This window comes from Cataglyphis hispanica, chromosome 21, assembly GCF_021464435.1.
Source record: "Cataglyphis hispanica isolate Lineage 1 chromosome 21, ULB_Chis1_1.0, whole genome shotgun sequence".
In the NCBI taxonomy this organism is placed as follows: domain Eukaryota; kingdom Metazoa; phylum Arthropoda; class Insecta; order Hymenoptera; family Formicidae; genus Cataglyphis; species Cataglyphis hispanica.
Window position 1 is genome coordinate 3,779,440 of NC_065974.1, and position 21,260 is coordinate 3,800,699.

The following is a 21,260-nucleotide window of genomic DNA, read 5'->3' on the forward strand; positions in this document are numbered from 1 at the left end:
TATATATATATATATATATATATATATATATATATATATATATATATATATACTTTATGAAATATCGTTATCAAAAATATCAATCTTTTATAATTAGTTTATGAACGTATAAAGCACTTTATTGAATTGATATGATATTGAAACAATTTATTTGCTTTAATATCGAGTATCGATTATATAATAGACTAATATATTTCCAAATGCTTTAAACGCTTCTATTAAAATGTCATATAAAAACATCTTTTAAAAGACATTTTAACATGAAATGTAATAATTCCATAAAAAATATGTAATACTAATACATAATATAATATATTGTGCGACAATGATTTATTATATCATAAAAAAGCCAGATTATTTTTGTTACGCGCGTAAATTAGTTTTTGCAAATTTACACTGCAGTATTTCCAAATAATCATCGTGTAAAATCCACCCTTTCACCCTTCCATCAGGAAATATAATATGTTTTGCATACAAAGTTATGCAAATCATTTTAATACGTATTTAAAAATGTTTGCAATTATTTCCATACACAAACTTATTTATTATAATAGAATAGAAGGTTGTTGTTGACTATTTTGTGATAAAAATAGGATACTATAAATTACTTTTAAGAAAAGGTTTGAGATATTTATGATAGGATTGGTTTACGCTCTCCTGATTCAATGGACTTTTCATCGCCTCGTCAAAGAGACGCTGATATACGTTTCCGTCATACGCGCCGAGTGCGGATGCAAGGATCTCGTCGCGAATATCGAATCCATCGACGATACCAACGGCATTTGAACGGATTGCAGCAAGCATTTCTTCGAAGCGTGTTTGAAGCGCTGGAACGTCTTCGTTATTCAGACAGGAAAACTGTAATTATAAAATGCATCGTTATATTATTGTACAAAAAACTGTCGCGATATAATATTCAGCAACAAAATTATGATCTTTTAATTTTGTAACAGCGATCTCTTTCTTAATTTTATAAGTGTATATAATATATATATATATATATATATATATATATATATATATATATATATATATATATATATATATATATATATATATATATATATATATATATACTGACTCGCAAAAAGTCTCCGAGTCGTTGCAGGACCCAATATATCGAGTACAATTCACAAAGTTGCGTTAAAACTTCGTGCAATTGCTTCGAGACAGTAGTCAGTCCTTTTACGGCCTCGACGAATCTCGTCACTAGGAAAGCTCGGCAATGTGACTCCGCGCAATGTGCTAACTCAATACTGGTTTGATTCCATGCATCTTCCGGCGACGCACCACTACGTATTCTGCGGTCCATATTTTCCGTTGCCAAGCGAATTTTACTACAAGCAAAATTATAAATTGCGATCGTGAAATTACACTGAGATGTATGCTATGTTAAACTTCTATTTGCAAATGTGGTTTTTTTTTATATATAGCGATAAAATTTTTACCCTGCCGCAACTGCTTGATGTGCTTGCACGATACATGTTAAAGTGTTTTTCCAAGGGCGCTGTTTTATTCCACGCGAAATAACAATTAAATATCCTACGGTCGGTGGTAATGGTTGTCCGCCGACCGCTTGTCTCCAGGCTTTCACTAAATATCTAGCCGTTTGCAGTAGTAGAACGGTATTTTCACCTTCATAAGTGCAGACGGCGGTCACTAAACCATAAGTCCCCGGCAAGTTACTGGCATCCATGTAACCGTGTCCACCACACGCCAATCGTAATTGTTCGATGCCAGTTGCTCCGTCTGATGATGCAACTGCCTTTAGACAGCATGCCAATGCGTGCAGCTAAAAAGCAATTTTCTTTCTTCATTAATATAAAACGAGATAAGTATTTCTAATTCCTAAATCAACTTTATCATGTGAAATTATTTTTTCATGTAATATACATAATTGATTTGTATTTTTTTAATAGTGTATAAAAGAGACTTTTGCACACCTCAGGAAGTCTTTCTAGCTCTCCCTGATCTAATTCAGCAGTCACATTGTTGTACATCTCCCAAATCCAATCGGCACACATTCGGAACGCGAAACATGCAGCAAGATTGGGAAATAATTTATATTGTTGAGTAACATAATCTATGATCTGTGCTTCTGGCTCGCTGAAATAAATTAAAAGACGATTTAAGAAATTAAGGCTCTCAAGTAAAAATCACAAATTTTAAATAATCGCAGGCTAATAAGAACCAGACGCGGAGAGTAATGCGTCAGTTTCATAGAAATATAAGTTTTCTTTAAATTAAAAAGATTTCTGAAATAGTGCATTAAAACTCCTGTTTCTTCATTGCAATCATAATTCAATATGACTGCAGTGAGGATATAGAAGCCATAAGATATATAACTTTTGATGAAGCATTATTTCAACTAATTAACCGTGAAATGTGAATTGCAAATATATTATGAAGTATCTTTCAGAACATAAGAAATTTTAAAATTTAGATTATCTGGTTAAAAGGAAAAAAAAGCTTGTATTTAAAACAAATTCTCAATATTCCGAATAGATATACTAATTGAATATACAATAACTAATTGTTATTCGTGAGTATATATATATATATATATATATATTCAAGAATATGTAAACAAGATAAGATAACAATAGAAACTCGATAAAACATCATACTTTACATACTCGGATTTTATTTGACTTTGTCGTCTTACTGCGCTGTATCTAATAGCTATGGTCACCGCTTTCGATAAGTAATTAGAGATATCACGTACTAATACTACTCGAACAAACATCATTGTACCATATGTGAGTTTATCACTAGGCGCTTTCACATAGGTTCCATCTTCCAATACCTGAATATGCACAAAAAAAAGATCGTTAAAACTTTCTACATTTTCTAGTTCATAATGATTTATTTTTTCCGTTACCTGAGAGTTCTTCATTAACATATTCTCACGCGGTATTCTAACATTTTCGAAGCCGAGAAAGCCGTTGTTGGATGCGTTCATTCCTAATTTGGTACCGATTTCACCGATCTTTATACCTAAAACGAAAACAAATATTTCATATATAAATTTTCCGATCAATTTAAATAAAGCGGGAGAAAGAGATAAAATATATAAATTTTCATCGCAAAAAAGTGCATATTTGTACGAACATACCCGGTAAAGGCTCGTGAGTATTTTCATCCCTAAGTTGCACGATAAAAGGATGGATACCTCTGCACTCCCCTTTCGTGTATAATTGCGCAACGACAATTGCATAATTCGCCGTATGACCCACTGAAAGCATTTTTCTTTCGTAAGCCTGTTATAAAGTACGCGCGCGCGATTCGCGGATATTAGTATATTTAAGGGATAATGCTTACAACCACCAGGCCACCATTTATATGACGTTAGAGTAGGGCTATTTAATATGAATTCTTTGGTTTTGGGATCGTAAGTTGCTGCAGTCTCCAAGCCTCGGATAAATGTGCCATGACCAAGCTCCGTCTAAGAAAACACAAATCACTTTGGATTTAATAATTTTTTAAAAGATATATATCGTAACAATCGAAAATTCTATATAATTTCATGATTAAGAATGCTTCTGATTCATCATTGTAGTCAAATTGAATGAAGATATCGAACATTAAGAGAAAAATTATGTACATTTTTTTTTGCGACATATATTTTTTAAAAATTAATTTTTTATATGATCATCAATCGATCGCGTTTGATAATATTGGTAGATTGATTGAAAACATACCAAAATGACACTCTTTCAAAATTAATTGCCAGTTGTAAATCTTGTAAAATTGATTACTACAAGATCTGGATGAGCATTTATTAATAATATTAAAATAATTATATATAAAAAAGAGTTTTTAATGTTTTTTATCAATCAATATGATCAAATGTCCAAACGATGGCATATGAGAGCACACTAATTAATTTCGTCATATTTTTCACAAGAAAAAAATTTTTAAATGATTTCTCTTGCTTCTGATATCGTAATTCATAAACATACCTGTGCATAAGTACCGATAATATTGCAACTCCAAGCTTTGGATATCCAGTAGCCTTGCTGTTCGACGGTGCCCTGTCCCATGATAGCCGGTATAAACATGACATAGTGAAGCGTCAACGGGTTACCATCTTTTAGTATCGCTGAGCCTAACATGCCCCCTAAAATTTGTCTATGGAACACCACAAACATTTCTATCAAATGATACTCTCTTGTGGAAGAATCCTTTATTTAATGAATAATTGATTTTTTTTTTTTTCACAAACCATTAAACTTTTAATATTTTCTTTTAACATTTCTTTTCAGCAATGAAATAAAACTACGTTATTTAACATGCGCATAAATATCTTACGAAAAAACGTCCATGCCGCCTTTTCCCGATTCATGTAACTGTTGCACTTTTTCTATCACACGGCATCCTTTCATTATCGCTTCCTCGTAAACTTCCTTATGACTTTTATATTTTGCAGGAATTTTATCATGCAGAAGCGGATCGCTTAGGAAGAAGTCCTCTGTAAATAATTTTCTTGAATCACATTACTCGAAATTAATTTGATGAACTTTCTGAATTAATATAAAATAATGTCAAACTAAACATCATGTATGTAAATAAGATCATTAATACACACGAATAAATTATGGCGGCAATACAAATTACATAAAGCAGATGATTGATTTATTGCCATACATAATACATATAGCTCTTTTTGAAAGTTAAAAAATAGAGAGAGAGAGAGAGAATAACGTTTTATAATCTTTATCAGTATCTTATCAGGAACTAACGGTTTTGCTATATCGATGCACACATTGCAAATATTATCGATTCATTCAATAATAATTCTAAATATTGCGAAATTATTTCATAAACAGATATATTATGATTTATTTTTCATACATGTTATACGCATTATGAGCAGTTTTTTTTTTAAATCAAATTAAATTTATAATTAAATTTTAATTATTTTAATTAGAATCTTTGGGTGAAATATTTAACACGCACATTATTCGATATCAGAAATTTACCTCGCTTTGTCAAAAAAAAAAGCGATTGAAAATGTCGATCAACAAGAGAAATGTACTTTTAACACGTTGACTGCCACGCGTGTTTACAACAAAATCCCCGTCAGGCCACCCGTGCCACTGTAAGATGCGTGCTCTGCTACCGCATGTCTGTTTACATTTCTTTCGGTACTCTCACCCCGATATCTATTACGATCCTCATTTATCACGTTATTACTCTGCACGAGCAGTTGTAATCTTTGCCGTGTACTGAGTAGTACAACTAATATCTCTGCCCATAATTTTTCAATAGTGAAGAGAAAGATGAAAAGTCAGTGTGCAGTGATTCATATCGCAGTGAAAGGAAGACTAGTCACGCTAGTTGCTCAAATTCGGATAGCAGCGATGAGGAAGTGATCAGATTGCCCAAAAGAAGAAAAGTAAATCGTATCATATCATCAGATTCTGATACGGAATACGGATAAATGCATCGCCGTTCGCAGAAATAATTTGGGGAAAAGCCTTAGACGCGCATGCAAGCGGTGTTACGCAAATAAAAGAGAAGAACTGGAACGATCAAAGGCACGAGCAAATCTCAGAAAACCCACTACTTTTGTCCAAGCTGCCCTGGTCAACCGCAACTTTGCAGTGAATGCTTCAATATTTTGCACTGTAAATAATTTTGTTAATAAACGATTTTTAAAAAAATTCAACAGTATTATTATCTCCTGTCATATATTTATCTAAATATGTTCGGAAATCCTTTGGAAGGAGTCACCCGACGTGGCCTGATGAGAACTCTTGCTGTCACCCGAATACGGGTGACGTGGCCTGATGAGAACTTTTGCTGTCACCCGAATACGGGTGACACGGCAGTTAACGTGTTAATCAATTTAATTCTTTATTGATTTAGCTGTTTTCATTATTTGCAGAATAACAAGATTTTTTGCAAGTCATTCGTATATCTTACTTCATGAGTCATTATTAACGACATGATTGCAAGTAATCGTAACACTTAATAAATAATCAAACCAATAAAGCATGAATATATGATATTTGAATCATCTAATTTTACTTTGGACATTGAACAATTAAAAAAATCACTCTTCCGTATATTTATTTTTTGCCTGTCAACCTGAATATATATATATATATCGCGGTATTTAAAAGATATAAATCTTTAATAAGATCAGCGATTTAATTGTAAGAGATAGCGAGACCTTTTTATATTCATCACGGCACGAACTGTCCATTCAGAGAACAATTAATTTTATTTAACAACAAATTTCGATATATGTTCACGTATACACATTGATTGTCAAAACTAGTCCGAGAAATTTCTATCATAATTGACACAGCACATCTATCTACAACATTAGGTAAAATATTCATCCGTAGCATAACAAATACATAGCAATATAAAAATATATATCAAAATATTTTTACATTGAGTTATGGCGTTAGAAAAATCATAATAGATAGCGAGAAGAGATAAACATTTGCATATTTATCAGCGCGCTTATATATTCGTATATGACCATACAATAAAAATAATATGAATACATTAAAATAAAAAGTGTTAGCGTCAATACGATAAACTATTTTCACGCATCATTATAAGATATATGACGTATTGGCCTAGTTTGCATATATTTTAATACGTATTAAATATTACAAGTACATCAAAGAATGAAATGTTTGTGATAGGCCAGTATAATATTAATACACATAAAAGTTTATCAGTGTAAGCTAGGCCATTGTCGCTATGAATAATTAACCGAATAAATAATATCGGTGAGAGAAATATAATATTTTTAATTTTCTTCTTACAATTCTTACTTTTAGTAATTAATACTTCCGTTCTCGCAAAACAAATACGTTGAATTAAATCAGGTTCTTTTATTATTAACAATGTTTGATAATAATGGACAAAGAATATTTTAATCTTTGTAAAATATTCTAGTAAAAAAATAGCTTATAAATCTGCTTAAACATCTGCTTACTGCTTATAAATCTGTTCATATTTCAAATTGGTAGAACACTTGTAATAATGTATATTGCATACAGATATAATCCTTTCCTTAAAGCGATAACATTATTAGCGCATTGTAAGAATTATTAAATCAATATTTTATTACTGAGAGACTGTTGCGTGGAATATAAATCGAGAACGAGACTTATTATTAACAATGTTTGATAATAATGGACAAAATACTCGTACATTGTCAGCAAGAAGAAGGAAAACGAAAAAGAAAGAAAAGAAAAGAAAATATTTTTCTAGTTGTTTCAATTTTTTGTCTCTCTGCACTTTATTAATCGGATACGCGCGAGAATGCAGATAAAAAATATTATGAGCGATTATACATTTTCATTATGACGCTTAAATATAATTGTGTGTGTCTGTAGACGTAGACTATTAGCAATTTTGCATTAAAGCTCTTGTTACTCATCATTTTTTTGCCGATCAAGTAAATTTATTGCTCACTGTTGCCATACCACACTAAATCACGTCCGTTTTTATCCTTTTTATTTTCTCTCGCATATCTCATCATCACGTTAAGAAATGTTACGAAATATGCATATGCATAAATAAATTGACATAATAAATAATAGTATGATAGCAATAATTTTTAATCTATTCCTTCAACAAAATAAAATACAGTCTAACGTCTACTACATTTTATATGGAGCAACAGGAGCGACTGTGCGAGAAATGGAGATAGAGAGGAAGACATAGCGAAAGGGAACTGATAAAAGCTCGCACAACGCAGTATTTGCGCGTTCAATCTCTTTTCTCGTGTAATTACTCGGATAATCTCCAATCTCAAATGGTCGCGCGATCGCCGATCAGCTATTGAATAAACGCGGGAATGCCACGAAGTGACAGAAAAACGTACGAACGCGTGAGATTTGGCGTGAATTTTAATCAACGAAAATGACACACCTCGCTCACGTCGCTGTGATGTCTTCTCCGGATCGCCGTCCCAGAAGTGCGTGAGCTCCATAGGATCGAAGCTGCATCTCTCACGTTCACGTCGCAGGTCCGCGTTTATCGTCAGCATTCTGGCTCTTTCAACTCGTTCAGCTGTACTTTGCGGAATAATGTGTCACACGTTCCAAAGCATCCGCAAATATATCCGCATGAACTACTACCGGCTATACTCTTGTACGCGATCGCGTCACGATGACGAACCACCGAGCAACCACGAGCAAACTGAACACTACTGTACGCGCTGTCATACCGTGTACGCTTCATTCAATCTCTTCCCTCTTCCTCGAATAAACTGACAAATTGACACAAGCAAGGCACGATGCTAACGACATCTCGTCATAAATTTACAATTTAGCATAAAGACTTGGACGTAACATAGATAAAACAGCCGCAACAGCTTGCGGATAACCGAGCTGTTATATGTAAAAAGAACTCTATTTTTAAGAGATATGATATATAATAGATACGTAAAAAAATTTTTAGGGAAAAGGATATTAAAAATTTTATTTCTTAAAAAGACTGAAAAATTTTATTATAAAAATATATGAAACAAAATACAAAATATTTATTACATGATCCTATATTTATTATGTATCTGTCACTGCTATTGACTCTTCGCACATGCCATAGAGCTCTTCAGAATAACGTCTTCCATTGCGTATCTAATTTTAATGAATGTTCTTTTAAATTCCAAACCACATCCTTTAGACAAGCGGAAATCGACCAATACATTTCCATCCATTTCTATAAAATTAGCTTTAAAGACGAGTGGCATTTTTCGTCGATCTGTCGTTGAAATTGTGAGCTACAAATAATTTACTATATCATTATGTTTCTTTGATAAATCAAGTTTATTTCTGAATTTTATCTTCCTTACCACATTAAACTCATTAACACGATAAACATAATTTTCCTTCTCGCAATATCTTATTAGTCTCTTTGCAATATGCTCGCATTCTATCTTAACAAAGAATCTAGTCATTCGGCGGACTAATCTTTGGAAAGAATTTTGCTGCAAGTAGAATATGAAATTAGTAGCAAGTAGAATTATTTATGCAAGATAATATATAATGCGGTACATTATTTAATAAAGTATGTTGTACCTGACTGGGTTGTGTAAGTGCTTGTAATTGTGTACATAATAAAAGATCTTCCATATGAGCAGGTTGAGAAAATGAAAACACTGGGCGCTCATCTAAATTAAATTGAATTGTATTACCATTATCCGTTCGAGGGAATTCAGGTTGTGACAAACAAACATTTCTTAAACTTTCATCCTCTGTAGATGCTTGATTCAAGTGATTTCGTGCATCTACTTCATCACCTATAAATTATAGATATTTTATTTATAACAATATCTTATGTGAGAAATGTAACATCTATCAAGATTTTGCATAAAATTATTAAAGTTTTAGTTATACTATTTTACATAAAACAACTATTTACATATACCAGTCTAGGAGAACATGCCAATGCTCTTTGCTTTGGTAATCTAGCTTTATGATGCTTGATTAAACTCATAGAGCTGTATTACCAAAGAAAAGGCAAGAGCTTCATTGATGATAAAACCATATACTGTGTATGTGCATCTAATTAATTAACGTAAAGCAACTTACACAGAAAAGAAGCAATAAGAATTCGTTGTATGCAGTATCCACTAAATTAGGTACCAAGTTACTTTGAGTAATTTTATTAATACTCAGAGTCACTCAGTACCTGACTGAGTAAACACTATCCTATAGTCTCTATAAATGTTAGTATTTATAAATATTAACAAAAATACACTTATACTAGATATTTTAAATTTTCTACAAGTACTGATCTAAAAAAACCTACCTTTAACAAAGCTTGTAACAAACCATCTATGTTGTTTAATGTCTGATATTTTGTATCTCGCAGAAGGCGAATCCACAAGGATTTTTCTGATTAATGATAATGACGAATTGTCCAGTTTTTTCCATGGTGTGAGAGACATATATTTCCGTTCTTTCCATGCAACATATTCGGGACACTCTGCCAAGGGTTGATCCCACGGCAGTTCTATATTTCAGATATGGACCAGTTAAAAACTGAGAAATGTAAATTAGATATTAGATATTTTAATAGGTTTTACATTTGAAGGCACATTGACTTTTATGTTACAATCATATACTTTCAATGTAAAATAATAGTAACCCAATTCCAACTTTGAATAACTTTATCAAAATAAATTAATTACATATAATTGTAATAAATCTAGAGATATAAAGAATAATATTAAAGTCATAAATAGCCTTCATTATTTTCTTTTTGCACAGGATGTTTTAAAAGTAACAAAATTTCTTACTTCATTATATTTACTGAAATTTAATATATTGATTCTATTGCAAAGCCAATTCATTTGATTATATATATTATTATTTACTTTTGATAAAAAAGTATATCTACATTGGACAAACTCCATAATAAATATAAAGTGTTTGTATCTTAGAAAGGAAGCGTTTCTAGATCATATTTATATAATCTTTTCTTATACTTGAAACAAATAAAATATACTCCTAAAGTTTGGTTACCTATTCCTAAAACATCCTGTATATTCATATAGTTTTATAGAAGAAATTTACCTCCAGCTAGTAAAGCCACAAGAATAATGCCACAAGACCATACATCCGCAGGTTCTGCATGATACGGTCGTACTAATACCTCTGGTGCGACATAAGGTAATGTTCCACATTTTTTTTCCAATAAACGTTCTTTCCCTTGCATACGAAATATTGTTGCTAATCCAAAGTCACTTATCTTTAAATTATCATTATCATCTAAAAGTAGATTCTCTGGCTTAAGATCTCTATGTGCAACTCCTCGGGAATGTAGATATTCTACTCCAGAAATTAATTGTCTAAAATACTTCTGTGCTTCCCATATTGGCATACCGATATCAGGTTCTATAAAGATTATATTCAACATTTTATATATTCTTTATACACTAAAATATTTGATAAAATAGCTTGTACATTGTTTATTTTTACATCATCAATTCTTAATTAAATCTTACCAATCCTGTCAAATAACTCTCCACCTGAAGCATACTGCAAAAATATATATTCCATGTTAGGCTCGCTGCGCTTTCCAAAATACTGTATAATATTAGGATTTGACATCATACGATGAATAGCAGTTTCCTTGCGAACTGTCTGACTTGCATCTGGATGTTTCTCTATGTCAATCATTTTCATAGCAACAACTTCGCCTGTAGATTTGTTTATGACCAATCTGACCCTGTAATTAGCCACATGGAATAAATTGTAATTACACTCACACAATATTTTATTATCTTAAATAACACATTTTTCTAACTAAATATATAAACTCTTGTTGCCTATAAAAATCTTGAGATAAAAAAAAAGTAGTATTAAAACTTTCTATTAACAACCACATGACGAATACTGGAACACATCTAGCTCGAACAATGGGAACAATGGATCATTCGAGAATCGCAAACATATTCGTCGAAACAAAGTACAAATATAAAAATCATACATAAAACAAGAAGACACTTACTCGCCATAGGCTCCTTCGCCCAAAGTGTGGCCAAAAAACCAGCCGTCCACGAACTCGATCATTCCGGCATGCCTTTCTTTATTCGACGCGACGAAACGTTCACGGGTCGGCCTTTCGGGCTCGCTGCGCAAAATAATTGCGTATTTCGTGTACAGACGACGATCTTAATCGTCGTCCCGAGAGGTGAATCCGCGAAATCGAAAATACGTCGGACGCGGACGAAAGGACGTCGCGGAAAGGACACCTCCGCGCGCGCGAGAGCGAGTCGGCTGTAACGGCCGACAGGATATATTCAAAGCACGTGGTTACAGCGGGTTACATGGAGGAGTCGTGTCGCGCGATTTCACGCGAAAGCCGGCACGGCGCGAAAAATTACCATCGCGCCCTCCCGCCAATTTATGATGCCGCGCGACACTACGAGGCGACACCGCGTACAATTGACAATATAAATCGCGTTAAACCCCCGAAAATTGATACGTTTCTTCCGGAACCCATGAAAATTCGCGCAACTCCGGACCACGCGACAGAGAGAAAGAGAGAGAAGGAACGATGGATCGAGCGCTGTCGCTACTCTCGATACATTAAGTCCGCTTCGCAATTAAAGTTTATCGTATTGAAAACGCTCCTTGTTTTGGATTGGAAAGTGGGTAATTTATCGATGGTCGATTTTTTCTCTCAATTCTTTCTTCTTTCATTGAACACGTTAAAATCTTACTACATAATTTAGTGTTTAATTGACGATTTTTATAAAATCCTTTTTCTTCATCATTTATTGCAATTTATAAATGTTTACCGCGGTATTAAATTTTGTGTGTTTTTCGTTTTCAACATCATGACATATTTAATGACCTTACGTTTGTTTTTCGCAGCCGCACGCGCCCATCTAGCGATCTCTTTGGTCCATGACAGCGCCAACAGCGCTCGACAGTCGTTCTCAGTGACAATCTGGCGTCTGCTCCGGTGTATTGTGACTGTCGTTCGCGAAAAGCTGATAAAATCTTGCAAGCGTCGCGTGACTTTTATCGCCTAAACGCGAAAGGTCGCACCGATAACATCGCCCTGTTCTTTGTCGTCGACTCGAAGAAAAGCGGAGCGCATCCCTTGAATCGGAGCATCATCTGCGAGAAGCGGAGGAGGCACGCGCGGGCGTCCTTCCGCTCACAACGCATCTCGGAAGGGACGGTGCGATATCTCCCGCTGACATTTGGTGTCCGACGCGCGAATCGGATCGCATACGAATCCGTCGTCGCGTGATCTCGTCCTTTCCACCCTTCGAGGAGAATTTCAGCGAAGAGAGAGAGAAACAAAATGGGAACGTTTTGCTACAACTTCGGCAAGTACGCGCTGGTGGCCGTGAGCTTCGTATTTTTGGTGAGTCCCCCTTCGCGTCTCTCTCTCTCTCTCTCTCTCTCTCTCTCTGTCAAATCAATACGCGCGCGTTTTCTCTCCATCCGCGGGCGATTTAATTCACCGGGATACCTAATTCGAAGAAGGCGCGTTTTTCCTTCTCAGCGAGCAGGCGATTTGTCTTTGTTTTATTAATTATATATTATTTAATGTAGAGAGAGAGAGAGAGAATATAAATTTTAATTGAAAAAATAAATCTTGCGAAAGTTTTTGCTTTTCTTGTAACTCGCAATCGTTATTAGCGATAGCCTTTCGCTCGTATTTTGATTCGATGTTAATTTTATGATATTCAATGATGCATTTATACACTCTGCAAATGAGAAGCATTCACATTTATTGAATTCTTCTCGTCGCGATAGGAAAATTAAATTTTATTATCCATTTTCTTAGAATTTTATTGTTAAAAAAAAAAAGGTGAGAGAAGAGATTTATTTTCCGTGAACGAATACGAATGGATTACGAATGCGAGTTGCGTGTGGGTGCGATCGCGTCCGAGACTGAAATATCGATGATGACTTAAAGTGCAGGCCGAAAGTATAAAACGTGAACCGAAGAATCGTTGAAAAGACGTGAGAGACCTTGGAATAATATGCGCGTAAATTTTCAACGAGATGAACGAGTATTAACTTAATGCTAATAACACGACCTCTTTCACTACATTAGCTCTCTGAGCGCGTTTGTCGCGCGCGGACAAACGTAAAGAAATCCGGACATATGTAATTACGAAATATTCATCTTAGATAAAAGCGTGTTTAAATATAGTTTTGTGTAGACTCAAAGACAGAGAGAGTGAGAGAGAGAGAGAGAACGAGCACGAGATCCTCCTACGAACTTTCGGCCCACGTCGCGGCCCCGTTTCCTTTTTCCTCCTCTTCGTATCTCTCCTCTTTCATCTCCCTTTGTTACGGGTATCGCAGCAAAAGAGAGCATCTTTCGATATTGTATTTCGGAATATTCATCTACGTGATGTTTCGTCGCGATGAAATTACGACATTACTTTATCGAGAAGAGGAACGATTGTTTTGACATTTCAGATTCAAGTCACTCCGCGATCGCTATTAGCTCTGATATTAGCTCCTTGGAATCTGTCTGATTCACCGGATCGTTTTTAGTTGTTGTGTACACGCTCTTACATCAATTCTGCTCGCATATAGACTCGGGATGAATAAAAAGTAGGATACAGGAAGTTTTTTCAAGCTACGCTTATGCAACTCTCGGTTATGCATAAATTGAAAGCCACCGCGTTTAGTAAAGTTAGCATTTTCTTAAAATAGAGATAATAAAGATTCTTCTCACATATTTTCAATCATTCGCGATAAAAGCGCGATGCTTAATTAATTACGAATAAATATTTTAAAGGACATTTCTAAAAAGACATTGCACATGTGTATATCTTTGAGAAATGTGTATCTCCAAAATTCTTTTCACTTATTCCTTTGCACGCAAGCGGATATTATTTCTTTGCACACAAGTGTAAAAATATCGAAATTCCCTATTCAGCAATTTTTTTTCAAAGTCGTCATTAACATATTAATATATTTTTGCGTTTCTTCAATCTTATCTCCTCGCAAATAGAGACCGTATGTCATTGCCAATTGCCGCGAGAAAAGCATTCTTGACTCCAAAAATTCTTAGCTCTTTTACTTACAGAGAAGATTCTCGTCTACAAATATTTGACTCCAGCAAGATTCGTATTAACATATATTTTTATTCGTATTCATTTACATAAGCTAATTGACTAATCTACTTGAAAATGGTGCGCGGTACTTTGAGCGTTAACAATCTCTTTTAAGACATGAACTCGGTATCCGGTGAAACGCGTTTTAAGACGCGGCACGCACACAGGAAACCCCATAAAAATCCGCGCGCTTAAATGGAGGCTCCGCCACATCTGGCGGACAGACTGTTCCATTGTAAATGTTGCGTCCTCTCTTGTCCTGTCCTGTGCTGGATTTGGTTTGTTAAAGTGGCTCGTTAGCTTTCGTCTCATCCTGCTGGGGTACGCTGTGCGTATTTGAAAACTTGTACCCTTTGTACTACAGCGTTTCATTGTAAAAGAACTGTCGCGCGAATTCGAGTTTCCCAGAGATAAATTATGAATAAAATTACACGAACAAACAGGGGTAGAGTATATAAGAATATATCTCCCTAATAGATACATATATTTTATTAAGCGAAATATATTTCTTTTCCAGATTATCGCAATAGCGGTGATAGTCCTGGCAACATGGATGCTAGCGGACAAAACATTTTTGGTATCGATTGCTCAAGAAGGCAACAATTACGACACGGGTCTGTATATCCTGCTCGCCGCTGGGATCCTCATGTTCATAGTCGCCTTCTTAGGCTGCTGCGGTGCCTTAAAGCATTCTCGGTGTAGTCTAATCACGTTCTTCGTCATCATGCTCGTCATTATCGTCGCTCAAATAGCTTTCGCAGGCTGGCTTTACACTAACAGCGAACGTCTAGACGAACTGTTGAGATCTTCCGTGATAAACACTGTTAAGGTAATTTTTCGCCCTGTAATTATTCGATTTATAATTAATCGTATATTAGGAATGTACATAAACAGATGTTGCATTATCTTTGTAGAGCGAATATGGCACGGTAGAATGTCGTACACAAATCATGGACGCGATTCAATCCGGTCTTGAATGCTGCGGAGCCAGTGGACCTGCGGATTGGGCCGGCAGCAAGTACGCGAGCAAGGATCCCTCTCTTCCAATTAGTTTGACTGTCTCCAGCGACGCCAATAACATATTTAAAGTACCAGAATCATGTTGCAGAGATATAGGGAGTACTGCCTGTGATGAGGGTCGCAACATGAAAATTGCTGGAGTTGCGAGTCCTGCGATCTACAACGAGGTAACGCTTATTATATTTTTATATCTTTAATTTTATATCTGTTGTAAAATGTTTTACACGGATATATTGTGCACTAAATATCTGTAAAGTATAAGATAAAAAAATTTTTATTGCAGGGATGCACGCAAAAATTGGTGGACACGCTGAAAGGTCAAACTTATCACGTTATGATTATGGCAATACTGGTTCTGATTGTCGAAATCATTGGTTTGATACTCGCTTTAATTTGTTGCTGCGAAGCCGGTGCGTCGGATAGATACAAAGCTTAAACTGATTTATCGCATATATCACGTAAGAATCTCTTCGTCTTGCTGAATTCCCTCCCATGTCCCAATAATGCTGTACGAAAAATATCGAAATTTTATTTTTCCATGCCAATGTGTTTTACATTTGATTATATCGGGTGGCCGAAATAGCCTCCTAATTGTAAACAAGATATATTGGATAACTATTCCATGGATTGTATCATCATCTTATGCGAATTGGTACGCGTTATTTTGGGACCAATTCAAGATCTTATATATATAATATGGTAGCACCATTTTATAAGTTTATTTCTTTGTAAATAACTTAATATTGATATGGATGCATTTTACAAGATTGATCTACAATTCTTTATAATGTGCAAAATAATTCATACCAGCATGAATAATATACTATATCGAATTTTTGATTGATTTATATTTTAAAAGGGTACAAAGATAAATTATGCACACAGGTATCTTCTTTAAATTGAAATATATAATTATATATATGTAATCTTTATCGAGACATGTACATAAATTTCAAAGAAAGATTATGTCCATGCGAAAAATTGAGGCTATTGGATAAAAAATAAGATAAAATTGAAGAAATATTTGCACCAATTTGAGTAGGCTTATATTTTATTTAAATTGGTGCAAATATAATCATTTAGTGTATATAAGTCAATCAAAAAAGATTTTTGAGAGCAACAGCAGTACTGTAAAAAAAGTCTGATTAGATAAATGCTTCCTGAAGATTTTTAATATTGATTACATTTACTTCTACGATATTACCGAATTTCAATATTATGTCGATCCTTATACCTATACATCTGTATATCTTATATATATATATATATAAATATATATATATATATATATATATATATATATATAATATATATATTCGAGAAGAGAATCTTGATTTTTTCCGCACAAAAGACAGATTAATTGTAAATTTAATGTTTGAATGAGAACGTTTTATATTCTGTTTTTCCGATTACTGCCAAAAAGAATGCTCTTCTATTATATACAAATATATATTTTTTCTAGTTTAAAGACTTATATATATATATATATATATATATATATATATATATACATATAAGCATTTAATATATATCTTTCACAAGGTACCTACACATCAGTTAGATTTTCTTCGGGCCAAAGTAGTAAACCAAACTAGTGCATTGCGTTGATATATAAAGAGAAAATTGTATTTTAAAGTGAAAATTGCATAATATGAAACAAAATATTATAGAAATATTATTTTTATGACAAAAAGCACATATATTTTGTTGTATCTGATATATTTATCTTAATAGCTTGTGTTTAATATTTTAAACAATATTAAACTGCATTACTATAAGTTCTAATTTTATCTCATTTAATCGCTAATAAATTAAAAGCTGTGTTTTTATTTAACTTTTTACTCATATAGTTTTTAATGATCTGAGTACAGAAATCTCACATTAAGAGATAAATGTATAATGTATAATCAATCCTCACGTCTTACATTAGTTAATGTTTTCGACGCTTAATCTCGTGAATCAAAATGAATGAAAAAAACATCAACATACGTAGGATATCATCAGATAGCCCCTGATGTACTTTAATTTGCAGCGCAATCGTTATAGTGTCTAGTCTACATAGAAATGATTAATATTAATGTATCAATTTATTTGCTTTGTCTCATGATATATGTTATATTTTATATATATTATTTTTTATATACATATATTAATAATGCGATTATATTTATATATGTTCTATGAAATGTAGCAGTAACCGTTACCGCCAGTTTTTTAGAAAGTACTGCTTATTCCTCTGTTTACATGAATAGTAATGTGTTTAATTTTTAATTGTAAATTGTATTAATTGCAGCTGATATTATTGTACCGAAAATACTGTCTTTTAGGCAGCGTTTTATTAAAGTATCAATATTTTTATACCATTATAAAATAAGAGTCTAAATAGTCTTCTAATCTTCGTGTCTTCGAATCTTTGTGTCATATTTGATATACTATATAATATATGTGCTCTTTCTTCTAATTTCATTTTTATTATCATGTGATTGATTATATGCAATGATTTAAAGATGCATTGCATATTATAAAAATTGAAATACACATTTAAATATTTGATGTACATTATATAATTATTTATAATTATATAATGTACATCAAGTATTTATAATGTACGCATTATTGTAATTTTAAAGATTTTTGCATAGTGTTGATTATGAAAAAATGAGCAATAATCTAAACATTTTTGTTTGAAAATTAAGTTTTTGGTCATTTGGCCACTCTGATAATTGTCCCGAGCGAAAATCCAAAGAGGTGATTAAATTAGAGGCTGCTAAAATTCGTCATCAAATCAATTGTTAAATCATCGTGACTCGATATATATTCGCCGTTTAAATAAAACATAAATAATTCTATAATAGGCAACGAAATTATTGATGTTATATAAAAAAATTTAAAAAGTGTAATTGTTGTTTGTATGTAAAAAAAATACGAAACGGCGTGTAATAGCAATACGTATTTTGTCTAAAGATCGTACAATACTCTTTCGATTCTGTATTAATACTCGTATACGCGCACAGATACGTACGCACATATGTATCTACAATTTTTTTTTTTACAAATTTCTGATCAAAGTATTTTATTATCGATTATATTGCAAGTTTATATTTTTCAATCTTATATTTGTACACATCATATTTAAGTTGTCTGCCGTTTAATATAAGAGATAAAAATACTAAATAAATCTATAAATGTAAAATTTTATTACACTTGCGCGTGCAAGAATAAAACGTAAAATTCTGATTGTAATGATAAAAAGTTTATTTGCGCTCTCTCTATTATTATACATTATGAAATTGAGACAATTGTATTCCACGAAAGGACTTCCATTTTGCATACACTATATATGCAGTTCTCTACAAATAAAGATACTACCTTTATAGTGTTTAATTATGATTAGTAAATTATGTAAAGAATGGCGAATAAAACATTTACGGATATTAATAACCGACTATTTCTCGAGTTGTTTATCAGAGTTTGTCTTTTTCTTTGCTGGAATTCTTTATAGAATATAAGAACATTATGGACATATTCCATATATATTTATATATATATCGAATTTTATAATATAATATATGAATAAATATATATGGTTTTTTTTTCTCCTTAGATGTTTTTATAACTTATACAACAATTATTTATAAAATTTGAGAAATGTGTTATAAGAACAATTAATTATTTAGATAATAATTTTCACTGTACTATAAATGAGAAAAGAAAATAAAGTTGGAGTTTTTAAAATTTCAAATTTAAAGTTTTTATTTGTATTATCTCTCTTGCCTATCATATTCCCGATATTTCAGAATTTAAATTTGTGTAAGTAAAAGACCAAATAAAGATGGTCCTACAGGGAGAGTTTTTTAGCGGGTGCGAGTCCCGCATATCCCACCGGACCGGCCGGTGGGAATGCATAATGCATTTTTCTCTTCCTCCGCAAACAAAAAAAAAAAAAAAATCGGATACATTTGCGGATTTTGAAGCTTTAAATTTTTTTAAAATTTTGGTTTATGTCACCTCTTTGCTGATTATATTCTCCTGATACTTTTACGGATTTTGAAGCTTTAAATTTCCGCACTTTTTAAAATTTTTGTTTGTGCCACTTCCTTGTTAGTTATATTCTCCTGATACGCCACCTCTTTGCTCATCATGTTCTCCTGATACATTTGCGAATTTTAAAGCTTTAAATTTTCGCGCTTTTTAAAATTTTGGTTTGTGCCACCTCCTTGCTAGTTATATTCTCCTGATACGTCACCTCTTTGCTCATCATGTTCTCCTGATACATTTGCGAATTTTGAAGCTTTAAATTTTTGCGCTTTTTAAAATTTTGGTTTGTGCCACCTCCTTGCTAGTTATATTCTCCTGATACGCCACCTCTTTGCTCATCATGTTCTCCTGATACATTTGCGAATTTTGAAGCTTTAAATTTTTGCGCTTTTTAAAATTTTGGTTTGTGCCACCTCCTTGCTAGTTATATTCTCCTGATACGCCACCTCTTTGCTCATCATGTTCTCCTGATACATTTGCGAATTTTGAAGCTTTAAATTTTCGCGCTTTTTAAAATTTTGGTTTGTGCCACCTCCTTGCTAGTTATATTCTCCTGATACGCCACCTCTTTGCTCATCATGTTCTCCTGATACATTTGCGAATTTTGAAGCTTTAAATTTTTGCGCTTTTTAAAATTTTGGTTTGTGCCACCTCCTTGCTAGTTATATTCTCCTGATACGCCACCTCTTTGCTCATCATGTTCTCCTGATACATTTGCGAATTTTGAAGCTTTAAATTTTTGCGCTTTTTAAAATTTTGGTTTGTGCCACCTCCTTGCTAGTTATATTCTCCTGATACGCCACCTCTTTGCTCATCATGTTCTCCTGATACATTTGCGAATTTTGAAGCTTTAAATTTTCGCGCTTTTCAAAATTTTAGTTTGTGTCACTTCCTTGTTACTTATGTTTTCCTGATACGCCACCTCTTTGCTAATTATGTTCTTCTGATACTTTTGCTGATTACAGAGCTTTACTTTCTTGCGCTTTTTGAAATTTTAGTTTGTGCTATCTCTTCGCTGATTATATTTTTCTGATATTTGAATCAAAGGGATGCAGTTTTAGAAATTCCAAAAAGGAAAAATTGGTAAAAAAGTATTATTACAAAAATATATAATTAACAAAGAGATATGTATAGCACGACGAGATGTGTGGGAATGGACAGGTAGGTTCATTAAGAAGACGTATGCGTTTTGTATTAATAATGCAGTTTATTAGATTTTTAAAAATTACAAAATATATTTTACAAACTATTATCGATTCTCTTATACACACTTAAATATACATATATAAATAATATATAAAAGTACCAGGTATCTTACAAAATCTCAAAGCACATTAATTCCTAGTGGATATTGCAACATATGTAAAATGAAAACATTCTTGTTACATAATGTGCATTAAACACTAAATAAAAATTATTCTTAAATACTAAAAATAATATAATTTTATATACATTCGTAGGTAAAAATAGATTTATCGCTTTCGCTTTTAACTACATTTTGCATACATGCACGCACGCAGTTTTCTTTCTCTTTATTATTATACAATAATATATATATATATATCAGATATCAGACGCAATCGCTTTTGCTGTTACATTTTGTACACACACGCACATTCATAATCAT

At 32.9% G+C, this 21,260-nt stretch overlaps 3 protein-coding genes across 3 annotated transcripts; 1 reads left to right on the forward strand and 2 right to left on the reverse strand.

Moving 5' to 3' along the window:
* Positions 1–43: 43 nt before the first annotated feature.
* Positions 44–8,335, reverse strand: LOC126857514 (probable peroxisomal acyl-coenzyme A oxidase 1). The gene is made up of 11 exons (XM_050607004.1): positions 7,903–8,335; positions 4,312–4,471; positions 3,963–4,131; positions 3,322–3,445; positions 3,116–3,235; positions 2,882–2,997; positions 2,637–2,806; positions 1,944–2,106; positions 1,449–1,792; positions 1,082–1,337; positions 44–858 (listed from the first exon to the last, which is right to left on the reverse strand). The coding sequence occupies exons 1-11, from the start codon at positions 8,018–8,020 to the stop codon at positions 598–600; spliced, it is 2,001 nt and encodes a 666-aa protein (XP_050462961.1). The 5' UTR covers positions 8,021–8,335; the 3' UTR covers positions 44–597.
* Positions 8,336–8,465: 130 nt separating this feature from the next.
* On the reverse strand, positions 8,466–12,007 carry LOC126857520 (serine/threonine-protein kinase grp). The gene is made up of 7 exons (XM_050607021.1): positions 11,491–12,007; positions 10,985–11,208; positions 10,554–10,874; positions 9,787–9,990; positions 9,054–9,274; positions 8,828–8,962; positions 8,466–8,755 (listed from the first exon to the last, which is right to left on the reverse strand). Exons 1-7 carry the CDS (start codon positions 11,550–11,552, stop codon positions 8,555–8,557), a joined length of 1,368 nt encoding a protein of 455 aa, XP_050462978.1. The 5' UTR covers positions 11,553–12,007; the 3' UTR covers positions 8,466–8,554.
* Positions 12,008–12,394: 387 nt separating this feature from the next.
* LOC126857529 (CD9 antigen-like) lies at positions 12,395–16,855 on the forward strand. The gene is made up of 4 exons (XM_050607037.1): positions 12,395–12,861; positions 15,093–15,404; positions 15,490–15,762; positions 15,879–16,855. The coding sequence occupies exons 1-4, from the start codon at positions 12,799–12,801 to the stop codon at positions 16,029–16,031; spliced, it is 801 nt and encodes a 266-aa protein (XP_050462994.1). The 5' UTR covers positions 12,395–12,798; the 3' UTR covers positions 16,032–16,855.
* Positions 16,856–21,260: the final 4,405 nt, after the last annotated feature.

Coding starts and splice junctions, on each gene's coding strand:
- LOC126857529 (XM_050607037.1), top strand. CDS start 12,799: ATGGGAACGTTTTGCTACAACTTCGGCAAGTACGCGCTGGTGGCCGTG. Junction 12,862..15,092: donor CCGTGAGCTTCGTATTTTTG/GTGAGTCCCCCT, acceptor TTTCTTTTCCAG/ATTATCGCAATAGCGGTGAT. Junction 15,405..15,489: donor CCGTGATAAACACTGTTAAG/GTAATTTTTCGC, acceptor TTATCTTTGTAG/AGCGAATATGGCACGGTAGA.
- LOC126857520 (XM_050607021.1), bottom strand. CDS start 11,552: ATGATCGAGTTCGTGGACGGCTGGTTTTTTGGCCACACTTTGGGCGAA. Junction 10,875..10,984: donor AGAGTTATTTGACAGGATTG/GTAAGATTTAAT, acceptor TAATCTTTATAG/AACCTGATATCGGTATGCCA. Junction 8,963..9,053: donor CACTTACACAACCCAGTCAG/GTACAACATACT, acceptor TTCTACTTGCAG/CAAAATTCTTTCCAAAGATT.
- LOC126857514 (XM_050607004.1), bottom strand. CDS start 8,020: ATGCTGACGATAAACGCGGACCTGCGACGTGAACGTGAGAGATGCAGC. Junction 4,132..4,311: donor GGCGGCATGGACGTTTTTTC/GTAAGATATTTA, acceptor GGTGTTCCATAG/ACAAATTTTAGGGGGCATGT. Junction 1,793..1,943: donor AGCTAGAAAGACTTCCTGAG/GTGTGCAAAAGT, acceptor ATTGCTTTTTAG/CTGCACGCATTGGCATGCTG.